Source organism: Oenanthe melanoleuca, chromosome 2, assembly GCF_029582105.1.
Source record: "Oenanthe melanoleuca isolate GR-GAL-2019-014 chromosome 2, OMel1.0, whole genome shotgun sequence".
Classification (NCBI taxonomy): Eukaryota; Metazoa; Chordata; class Aves; order Passeriformes; family Muscicapidae; genus Oenanthe; species Oenanthe melanoleuca.
In genome coordinates, this window is record NC_079335.1 from 68784260 (window position 1) to 68796415 (window position 12156).

The window sequence follows — 12156 nt, forward strand, 5'->3', positions numbered from 1 at the left end:
CGGCAGCAAAGTCTGCTCTGCAACCTATGCAGACAAAAAATTAAGACAACTGAAAGGAAAAATTATCTCTTTTTCACAAATGTAATGCTCAGGCACAGAAGGCTGACTATAAAGAATAGTCTAAGCCTATAACTAAATCATCTGAGGTCCAGGAAGGTTAATGTTTGTCTTCTCTCAGTGCACACAGTAACATAGCTCATATCTAAAGGAATGGTTTTCATCCATTTGAAGAGGGGCATGTATGTGATGTACCACACCACTTGAGCAACTCCTCCCTAACTGCTATGGAAGAAATGTCACTTCATGGACAAAACAGGCAATTATTCTTGAGGGCTTTAGTGCAATAACCACCATCCCTTAATATAATTCTTTTGCATCAAGGGAAATATATGCAAGCTTCCAGTACTCTGCTAGTAGTCTGACATAAAAATTAACACCAATAAATTAGGAAGGGTAAGCAATCAAACAAAAGACTGTATGATAATTTCTGAGCAGTCTGCAAATAACATGCCGTCAAAACAGGTAAAAGTCAAGGCTTTATCCTGGGCAATGGATACTGCCCAAGACAAGTGGCAAAGACTTGCAAGAGTCACTTATTTTCCCCAGGCTTTTATCCAGAAATACCTAAATGATCAGCTTAAGACAGCAAAAATTCAAAATATTGTCTGTCCTGATGAATACTCAATGCCCCTTAGCAGAATCATACTTTTTTTCTGAAACAGCACCTATCTGCTAAAGAAAAAGAAAAGAGGCTGCAGAGATCCAGAAACCAGCCCTCTCAGATACAGTCAAGGAACTAGTTGCAAACCTCATACAAGACGGTGAGGCAATAGCCAGAAAAATGCTGGGTAGTAGGAAATAAAAAAAATCAGTTCATGCAGCTTTGCTTCTGGAAAAATGAAAGGAAAAGAACAGGCATTATTCTGGAGGTTATGAGAGCAGTGCCAGAGCCATAGCTACTACTTGGGACATACAGCAGGAATTGACAGATACCAATATCATATCACACTACAGTTTTCTCATGTTAATAGAGATGCAATTAAGCAGAGAAGACTGAGCACAGCTCAAGTCAGGTCATACTGTAAACTTCCATCTGCTGATACAGAAACCTCCCCCCATGTTTTACACCATATCCATTTCGTACTTCTGATATTTGCTGGCTTCCTTACAGAAAAAAATAGCTCAGTCTGCTGATCATCACAGCTACACCTGTATCTGCAAATCCAAGAGCCCCCAGTTATATTCCCAGATATTATCAACTTCTATGCTAGTAAACTCTCAAAGCATTTTCTTTGGTCTGCTCTCCTTGTACAACCCCAAGCTTTGTGTGGCAGCTGGAGCATTTAAGAGACTGCTCCAATCTTGTCACGTTTAAGACAGAGTGCTGACAGCTCCTATTCCATTGCCCAGGTGTTTCATTTATTTCTACAGAATCATACAAAAATTTTTAGTTCCTTCAAAGTTAAATTGTGTCTCTGAAGAAAAGAGTTTTTCAGAGGTACAAGACTCAAAATATGCTGTTCTCTCACAGTTCTTTAAGTGTGATAGTGAAGGCATTGAATCATTTATAAACTTAATTTCTTTTAGGGTTTTTGTGCCTGAGATTTCATTTGCAGTAATGTTATTTTACTATCTGCAGTGATTTGTGTTATTGTGTTTTGGACTGGCATAACAGACAGAAAAAAAATCCACATTATTTAAATAAAATCATGGTAATGAAAAATCTTATTACTACAGTTGTTAAGATGAAATATTAGATAGTTTCTCAGGTTAAAAAGATACAATAGTTCTACAAACCCCAGAGTCCAAACTGGCAACAGTTCCTCTGCAAGTCTGTTCTGCATAGTTACCTTATGGATATTCTGCTTTGGAATTCCACGCAGTGTGCAGTAATAATAAAGATGCTCCCAACCTGTTAAAAGTTCATCCAAGGCATCTTGCTGTGGACAGTATCCAATAAGAATACCTTCAGAGCTAGCAGAGAGTATATCCATTTCAGACCTGTTTAAAGAAAAAGGAAAATATTTGAATGCTGCTTAACAAATCCCATGGCCCTGGGTTCCAACCCTGGGGTACAAAACAAACTCACAAAAACCTCAAGTCTGAAGATAAGGGAGTTTGAGTCTCTGCCATAGTTACTTAGTGCAGCACCACCCATACACAATTCACACTTTTTATCCCTTTTGGGTTAGCACAGCCACCAGCATGTCACTTTTGTGACAGAATGCATGTCAAGGTCAACAGACCAACACATGAAGAGGAGACACCCATGAGAATCAATGCTCACCAATTTCACTTCTCTTATCTTTTTGGTAGTACCTGCTCTAAGGAGACACATTTCAAACCATATGGTGCTCATATTGGATATTATACCATATACCATATTATATTCATGTCAGGCCCATTGAATATTAAAGAACAAGGACTTGAGAGAGAGGGAAATGTTGCTGCATATTCTTTGTGTGTCTATGACCACACACATGCACGTGGGCATTCTACAAACAAGAGTAAAACAAAACACAGGATATTAAAGCCTAGTAACTTAAAAGACAATACAGGAAAAAGTATAAAATTATCCTGATTTAAGAGACTTTGGCCTTCACTTTGTAGCTCTACAGCATTACTTGAAATTACATTCATTGCTAAGAAGCAAGCTTGATTGCAAGGGTGTCTCATTACCCATAATGACTCTAAATCTATCCTATTTATTCCAACATCTAATTCCACACTCAATGATGCTGATTTACATGTACAGAAAGACCTGTCAAAATGAAGATACTTAATAATAAAAAAATCTCAGCTCTGAAAGAAAAAGTTTTCAAAAGATTCTGAGTAACAGAATGTTTTTCCTCTTAGTGGTTTGCTACATTTCTGATTAAAAGAACTAAATATATGATTAATCATTTAGACACAAAGTAAATGCATTAACTGCAGGATCTACAAATACCAGCAGAAGTGAAAATATAAATATGTATCTCCTGTTAACAAGATTCAGGAGTCTGGGGAGAAAAAATTCTGCATTTAACATAATGAATCACAGCATGAAAATATATTTTAATGCTATCAAAAGATAAATTAACATGATTGTGACAAACTTTTCCATGGAATAATTAGAATGGTCCTTTGCTGTTAATGGCAAAGATATAAAATCATGGTATCTTGGTTGATTTGGATGGTGCTATGTAAGTTATCTGCCTGTAGACACCTCTCTAAACAAAGAGTTAGCAAAAGTAGAAGGGTGACAGGGGCAAGAGGATAACAAAAGTGCTCCTCATTATTTTATATACACTTATAGGACATTTTCCATGAAGTATATACAGAACTTTTACTGTCTCTGTTTCCAACCATACCTATGGAAAATTAGATCATTTTTCTTACCATCTTTACCATAAGATATGGATTTCATAATGCTGATCTTTGTATAACCAGTCAGAACCAGTGGATTCCTTATTTAATTAATTCTAACACAGGAAAATACTATTCACAGTGAAATGTTATCTAGATGCTGCCAAACACAGAGAGATGTGTCTGAGGTTTGTTTTGCTAGGAAGATTCATGCACAAGGTTCTCTTTTGGTGCAGCTGCTGTCTTTTGAGAAACAAGAGACTGGGCTTTTGGTACTATGCCCAGTTCAGTCAGAAGAGAACAAATCACACTCAGGGATAATTTCAGGGACATTTACTCAGCATGACCCCTGTAGCTGGATAGAAACATCTTATCTGCAATGGGCCCCTACCATGAAGAACAAAAAGTTAAATATGGATAGCTGAAAAATAAACAACAGACATCAATGTTCCTTAGCTAGAAATCTATCAGAGCATCCTTACTCAGTTGAATCAGGAAATAAAAAGTGTCCTCAGTGTTAATTGTTCACACAGGGTTCTAGTGCCCTGCCTATGTAAAGCACCCAGTTGTAGGTGAACAGTACCCCACCCACTGACATTTAGCTTCCATAAAGTGAGGGCAAAGTGAAAATGCATCATTTAATATTCTTACTCAGTTTGGTCCCTTATCTTGCAACTTTATCCATTAGTGCTGACCCTGAACACTTCAAGACCTCACATTAACACAGAGATTCTACTGCATTCACTAAAAAACTCACAGACCTTTCCCTCCCCTTCATCTCTGTATCTGTCAAATCAAAAACAATCCAACCAGAAAACAAACAAAAACAAAACAAAACAAAACAAAAAAAAAAAAAAAATTAGGATTCTTGTCTTTTAATCAGACTTTTTTATGTGCAGCATAATGCCTCTTCTTCCCTCAATATCAGAGAGTAGATCTCCAAATCAAAATTCTGGACATTATAATTCATTTAGCTGGGTCCTAAGCTTTTTCTGAGGATATAAACAATAGATAAAATAAAAATACACTATAATTTTTAATTATAGGAGGTATTCTACAACAGAAAACAAGCTCTCATCTTAGGAAATTGATTTTTCTTGAAAGTCAGTTAATCTCTCAGATAGAATTTTTATGGGTATAAATTAAATGAACATGTCAAGTAGTGATGGCATGATACCAGAAAATCTTCTCAGTAAATTATATACTGTAAATACATTCCCCTTTTATTTTTTTAATTTCTGATTCGATTCATTAAACTAATTATAATCTACTTCTTCCTTAACAAACATCATCATATATGCTATTATCAGACTCAAATTAGAAATATATTTTTTAATATTTTCTGAAATACATATTAGCATGCAGCAAAATGCTGATTTTTTTCTCTCAAGCTAGAGAAAAACATCCATTTGTTTTCTGCCCTATTATTATCAGGATGCCAGAATTTTTCTCTAGACTATTCACATTAAAAACAAAACATACAGGAGGAAAAACTCAGCTCATTTTATAAATAGAGAGAAAGAACATGTAAGTGTGGATTCCAACCCCTCTCAGGCTTTTGCCCATAGTGCAGTAGACACAATGAAAATTAATATAATATCTAAAATCTATAGGGAGATAAAAAGGCTTTTACACTAATATTTCTGTATTTTTCTATATCTTTATAACAATACAGCATACCTGTTATCTTTAAATTCTGTTAGTAATTTTGATTACATCGTCTGATCAAGTTAAGATATAGAATATGTTTTCTCCATTTTTCTCCTTCATTTTTGAACTACATCCTTATGCTCAGTCAATACTTCCCCTTGTTAGTTACATTTTCCTGTAGATTGAACAGCTGCAAGAAACGACATCACCAGAATATTTCCGGAAATCTTTATATTTTAAATATAGTTTTAAAGTTGCAGAATTGCATTTCTAGAACTCCTTTAGGAATGGTCAACAGAACATCTGGCATCCACAAGAAAAATAGTGGAGTCTAGCACTTGAAGCATGGAAGATTTCCTATTCCATCCTTGTCTAAGTACTTTGGTGAGAATCATATTTTGGACATCCTGAGAAAACATCCATGACTCAATCTGACTTTCCTCACTATGGAGTGGTCATCTCATAGTTTTGCACTATTGGGGAAAGAAACTTGCCAGACTTTCAAGATCCTGGGATCGTAAACTAAAATCAGAGTTTAGAAAGTTTTTGATACAAGTTGTTCCTCCAGTGACCATTTCAAGGCTTTTTTACATAATCTCTTCATTCTGAGTGCTTAAAGAAAGCCCTGCAGTCATGGGTGGCATGGGGCACTCGGGTCAGAGAGCCTTTGCTGACACTGAAAAGAAACAAAACCCCTGGGATGAGTGAATATGGCATTGGATAAAACATCTTTCCTTCTCCTGTGCAAACTGGACCTCCAGTTTCCAAAAGGCCAGAGTGGCTATTGCAGAACTAGATTTGGATCTTGTTTGTTACAATAGTTACCACCATTGTTTATAGGTGGTTGTGGACTGGCATTCAAAGGTTATCCTCAGTGCTGGGTTTCCAGAGATGACTTAGTACCCTGATACCAGTCTTATGGCTGGTTTTGGAAAAAATTCTTTCACTTTGGCTCCACTGTGCACTTTGTTTTACTTTTATATGCCTTTTCTGCAGTTTTTGAATGCAATTAAATGCAGTGATAGATATGGTACTTACAATACCACGTATATATATATCTGCTTCTGCAGAGAGATAAATTCCATTAATTAGTCAAAATGAAATATAAATTTACAAATTGCAAAAGTACTTAGACATTTCATTGTGCTTATAACTGCACATTCAATTCAGTGCATACTAATGCTCAATTAACATTACAAAAAGCCAAGGTTAAAATATAATTAATGTAACTATAGCTTCATTATAATTAGACTAATTATACTGATATACAGTGTAAAAACAGCCATTTCAGCCATTATATTGATGCAAATTTATTCTTCCTTTCAAGTTAAGCTATTTGAACTACATTTTTAATTATTTATCAAGCTGAATATAATACCTATCAAAAAAGTTGAAGTTCTAGCTATAAAGAAGTATTTTACTTTTCCTTCTATGTAGAGCAGTTCTTTGGTCCTATGACTTTGTAATCCAACAGCTGACATGACTGATACTTAATTCAAATAGGATGGGGAATTGCTGTCATGGAGGATCTCTGTGCAGAAGGAAGATGGAAATTCATGGGAGATAAATGAATTACATGAGGAAGACTGCCAAATGCTTCAGTCCTTGATGGGGCAGCTTATGAACAAGATGTCACCTGGTTTATCTATTTTTTTGCATATGTATCCCACTACACTCTAAGTATGAACTTAAAGTCACCTTTATTCAGCAAAGTACAACAGAAAAGGTTGCAAGACAGAGGGCACCAAAAAGGCAAACCACCAGTCACATTATTCATTATTTTACATTGACCTTGCCATGATACTTAAAAGGATTTTGACACTTCATCTTCAAAGCTCTGTTTAGTTCTCTTCACTTGAGAGAGGTTTTATAACAGAGTCATTAAAGAGGGGTTAAACACAAGTATAGAAAGGGAAAGAAAACAAAGCTTGGCCAAAGTACACACAAACACAAAAAAGTGGAACAGATGTACAGTACCTGCTGGTACGTTAGCCCAGCAGACATTCAAAGCTATAAAGAATCACTTTGTTCTCCTTTGTTATACCACTTTGTTAAGTGTCAGCTTTTCTTTTTACATATTTAATGCAGACCTTACTTCTTCAAGCTCTTTGACAGAAAAAGTAACTACAAAAATGTTTACAGTTTCATACACTACCTTTCATTTAGACAGCTCTCACATTGGTGGCAATCTAGTTATGGCAGTAGAGCCAAGCACGAGATAATTTTAGTAGAGTTTTACTCTTGTGGAGCAACAGCTGTGCTACAGAGAACACAAAGAACTCTTCTAATTGTTAAACAGATCATGCCATTAATTATTAAACATATTTAAGTTTCACAACTCTTTAAAAGCCAGTGTCTCCATGTCTTATAAAACCATTCTTTCAAAACAGAAGTAAACAAATGTTGTTAAAATAATCTACTTTCTAGTAATTGTCCTTTTTGCTTTTGATATTTCTGCCCATTATGAAAGGTACTGCTGGTACTTTGCTATCACTATTTTGTTTCCAAGCCTTCTGAAGTAACTGTTCAATGCTGCTCGTTGCTTTGGTCCTCTTCAATGCTGGAGTGGCAAATATCCATAATATGGAGACACACTCTCTAGAAGCTAATTACTTCTCTGTTTCATTTGCACAGATATGTAACTGATAGCAGCAATATCAGTGAGGTACACAAAACAATAAAAAGTAAAATCCCCTGTGAAAGGCATTATCTTCATTAGATTGGCTGTGGTTGGTGATATATTCCTATTATTTCTCTGACTGGACCATTTCAATCACATAACAGTAACAACTAGAATAGGCCTTCAAAGGTTTTATAAGTTGCTTAAAACATTTTCTGCAGAGGGAGATGAAAATTTTTAAAAAAAACAGGTGTTTTGTAGACTGCTCAGCTTGTATGCTATATATGTGCATTTGTTCCACAAATTGTAGGATGCAATGATCAGGCACATAGTACATTCATTATTATTAATTTGTAGTATATCAAAAAGAGAAAATCCTAATTAAAACAGATCAGCATCCTTCTCTCTCTCAAAATCATTTCCCCTCCAAAGAAGGCCAGGAAAACTAATGTGCAGAAAAGATGAAGTTGCCTCTAGTATTTAACACACATTCCCACTTAATGACACCTTTACTTAGGAATCCCAGTAATACTGAAAACTAGCATACCAAATACCTAGCTTCTAAGGATTTTATTAGCTTTTGTTATGAAAACAGACATAGGTCTCTAGGATTTTTAGGAATAAGCATTCAGAAAACAACAAACCTAAAGGCCAACAAGTCTTTTAAAAGTACTTGAAGACGTGAATCTGCTCTTATGCAGTGTTAAGAAGGAAGTTACTACTCAGAAGCATATTTTTTAAAAATTTCTTTGAGACTATAGCAGCAGTTCATTGAATACAACTTGATTATTGGAGTGTGAGGCTCTTTTTCTATAAACTCCCCCTAGATGTTTTAGGTTTAATTGAATTGAAGGCAGAATTTGAAAAATTCTCCTTTGTGTTCAACTTATACCTTTGAAAAATCCCATTTGCCTTTTCTAGATTTATTTTGTTCCAAGCTGCAATAGCTGTGCAGTAAAATTCAAGGCCATTATCAAGGCACCTGTCTCAAAAAGACATTCCTGAATTCATTTTAGGTTCAATATGAATCAGGAAAATGTATGCAAGGATTTGTTTGTTTTTTTCTTTTGCTTTCTTTGTTTTTTAATTTGTTTTTGAACCAGAAACTTTCACTCATATCTATTCAAGGAAATGGAAACTGTTCTGAATTAAGGATTTTTTGAATGCAATAAAGTTAGCATTATCAAGGTAGGGTTAGATGTTAGGAAGATTCTTTACAGTGAGGATGGTGTCACAGTAAGAGGTTGTCCTGAGAAGATGCAGATGCTGCATCCCTGGAGGTGTTTAAGGTTAGATGTAGCTTTGATTAAGCTGGTCTAGTGGAAAATATCCCTGCCCATGGAGGGGGGTTGGAACTACATGATATTAAAGGTCTCTTCCAACCCAAACCATTTCTTGATTCTGTGAAGGATCCACCAGACTACAGTATCTGGTCCCTTCACACTGACAGGACAAAAAACGTGCTCTCTCCAGCCAAGCCCAAAAGAGGTGGGATCACATCTAAGCTGCACTATTCATCAGGAATGGTAATGCTATTTCATGCTATTACTATAATAGTAATGCTAAGAGGTAATGCTTTTTATGGAATCTCCTTCATTTTGAAAATTCTAAACAAAATATCTAGTTCTGCTGACCAATAAATATTCTGCAGCTGTGATCAGGAGCTGCTTTCTTCTGCTGACTGTAGTCTCTGTGCCATAAGCACCAGGCTTCTGAGTACACTACCAGAGTAAGAAAAGGAGAAGCCTTCTTTCCATAATATCCCCCTTCCTTCATTTATCTGAATCACAAATGCAAATCAATCCACCTAAAATTCCCTGCAATAAGTAGTTTTAGTCATTCTTAGCTGCTGAGGAATGGTTTTCCAGACCTGTTGTGGTTACCATCTCACCTCTGGAAGAGCCAGCAAACTTGCCTCTAAGTGATTTTCAAGAGCACAGCAACACAATGCACCATGATCTGCTCAAGAGCAGTTTCCAAAATATGAAGCAAGGAACAAAGTCAGGAGGGACATAAATTTCTTCTCACAGCCTCAAATTGTTTGTTTCTCTAAGTTTAGCTACTGCATAATAGCAGCTCTTGCTTAAGGTTGCCTTCTTGAATTAGCATTAAGTTTTGAAAACTTGGGAATATGGGATTTACACTCATTTCAGCTGCTGCAAACAGAAAAAAAATCCATAAACTCAATTGACACCACCATAATACAAGGCAATAATTAACATTGTCAAGGGTATTTTGTACACTGAAATTCAATTGTCTAAGGCTTTATCTCAAGTCTCCTAAATGTGTCAAATTTCATTACCTATGTTTTAGTATGTGGTAAATAACATTGCATCTTAATATATGCTTTCATGTTGGATTTACAAAACACAGTATGGGAAATGAAAGTGACACACACAACATCCAGGGACAGCATTTAGCCTACTGTCAAAAGCTAAAGTTGACCTCAGAATCTTTTTTATCTGTTTAACCACAGGTACATAGCAACACAACTGATAGAATGAATACAGGCATTGTTAAATTGTTTTGTAATGTTTTTTAAATTATCTTAGGGGGTTCTAAAAATATATACAGTAGTCAGCAAACATACTGTATGTGTCAATATATTTAATAATTAATTATTTTCTTATAACTTTATATTTTCTTTCAAGTAGGTGTTAAAATTTTGGAATTGTCACACCAGACCAAATAATTTACCCAAATAGAGACCTGGGACCATGTTGCACTGGGACAGCCATATGTGATCCATGAAGGTACAGGTGGGACTCCAGGCAAATCCCATTAAAATCTGCAGCAAAATAAGGCTCAGAGTCTATAAACAAAATATGGGCCCTTAAATGTCCTGATGCCCTTATGGAAATATGTTAATTTTTAAAAAAAAAATTAAAGATAATTTTATTTCTTCAAATCCTCTTCAGACTCATATTATAAACTTCTGACCTTGTCATACCCTGGTACAAAGCCATCCATCAGTTCCAAAGAATAACAAATGTTGATTTTTATCTAATTTTAAATCACTTCTGTTATCTTTTATTTTGCTTAATGTCTGAAAAATTTTGTCCTCTGTTTAAGTCAGAAAACTACAAAAATGAAAATGTCTGGAAAATTATAAATGAAAACCACCATCTAAAAGTCTCTTTAACCATTTTAAAGTCTCACTCACACCACTTCTTCTCTTAAGAATAATTTTTCCAAAATCTGCTTGGTTTTTTAAAATGATTTCTGCTTTACGATCAACATTTTTTATTACTTACTATGAAAGATAATGAAAAAACACATTGAAGTAAAATTATGTTTGATAATGTTAATATTGTCCATTTCAAAAGTGAAAATTTTTCAGAAAATTGAATTTTGCAATAACTGAAGCCACCTATTCTTTGAAGTTAAGTTTGATGATCATTAACTTTGTAAAGAATTAAGGAAACACTGACCTATGAAAGCATTTGATCTCTAAACCAAAGAAATGTAACTTGCCATTTTGAAAATTCAAAAATGTTTCCTTTAAAAATATCTTAATTAAACTCTTGACCTGTCCTTTTCCAAAAAATATTTTTAAATGTATATCATTTAGAAGAAGAAAGGAGCCCAAAATCCATTTCTATATATGTAGATACATATCTACTATTGACTGAAAAAAATAACTTTCTTTCCCCTCCAATTTCACAGGGAAAAATAAGGTATTGGTTACATCTAACCCGAAGTCCATTATTCATTTATCACTCCATCAGAATGATAAATCTCACCAACTCCTAATTACATAGCATATTGATCAAGTAATTAATTAATGACTCTGAAGTATATAAGTGTAAGAAAATATTTTAAAATTTCCCACTTGAAGCACTGCTTATCTGCCTAAGCCTGGAAAACTTTCAGTGCAGCACTGAAAGAAGGAAGATATATGTCCATGCATTTTAACATATGTTAAGATTTCTTTAAAAAAGTTTCAGAAGGATGTATGTTAAGCCTTCTTAGAGTTTCTCTTTTGATACCAGACAAGTTTACTCTCAATTAACAAAGCTGTCAAACAGAATTAAATAATGCTAAAATGCTTTTCCACAGAGACTTAACAGCAACAACGCAATATACATTTAAAAGGGAACAAAATAGGTCCCTAGAGTACAGTATAAAGGACTGAAGATGTGCTGAGTCTTTGATCATGTGCAATATCAATTAGCACTGTTCTGATCAAACCCTGTGTTATTTACCCAGCAGGAGTCCTGATAACAGCACGTCCTGCAGATGGGATGATATCTCCAGTCAGCATCTTAAATGTTGTGCTTTTCCCAGCTCCATTTGTTCCCAGGAGTCCAAAACACTATCAGAGATATTAAAAAGAAATTAATCAATATGTTATATTGAAAAAAATAAGAAATATCATCCATTCAAATTTCTCTCCTTTACATATTTCCTATTATATGTCTGTAAGAAACTGTATATGGAAATAATCTGTGTGCAAATTAACTTTCCCAAAGAAAATCAGTTAAAAAAAACCTCAGGATTTTGATTATCCCCCAACTACTAAAAGTGACTTATTTAGGATT

At 34.8% G+C, this 12156-nt stretch overlaps 1 protein-coding gene across 1 annotated transcript in view; it reads right to left on the minus strand.

Moving 5' to 3' along the window:
* ABCA13 (ATP binding cassette subfamily A member 13) overlaps window positions 1–12156 on the minus strand; it is a 164766-nt gene that overhangs the window by 25594 nt on the left and 127016 nt on the right. Inside the window, 2 exon segments of the mRNA XM_056484532.1 lie at window positions 1851–2001; window positions 11821–11930. Coding sequence (XP_056340507.1) covers window positions 1851–2001; window positions 11821–11930 — 261 coding nt within the window.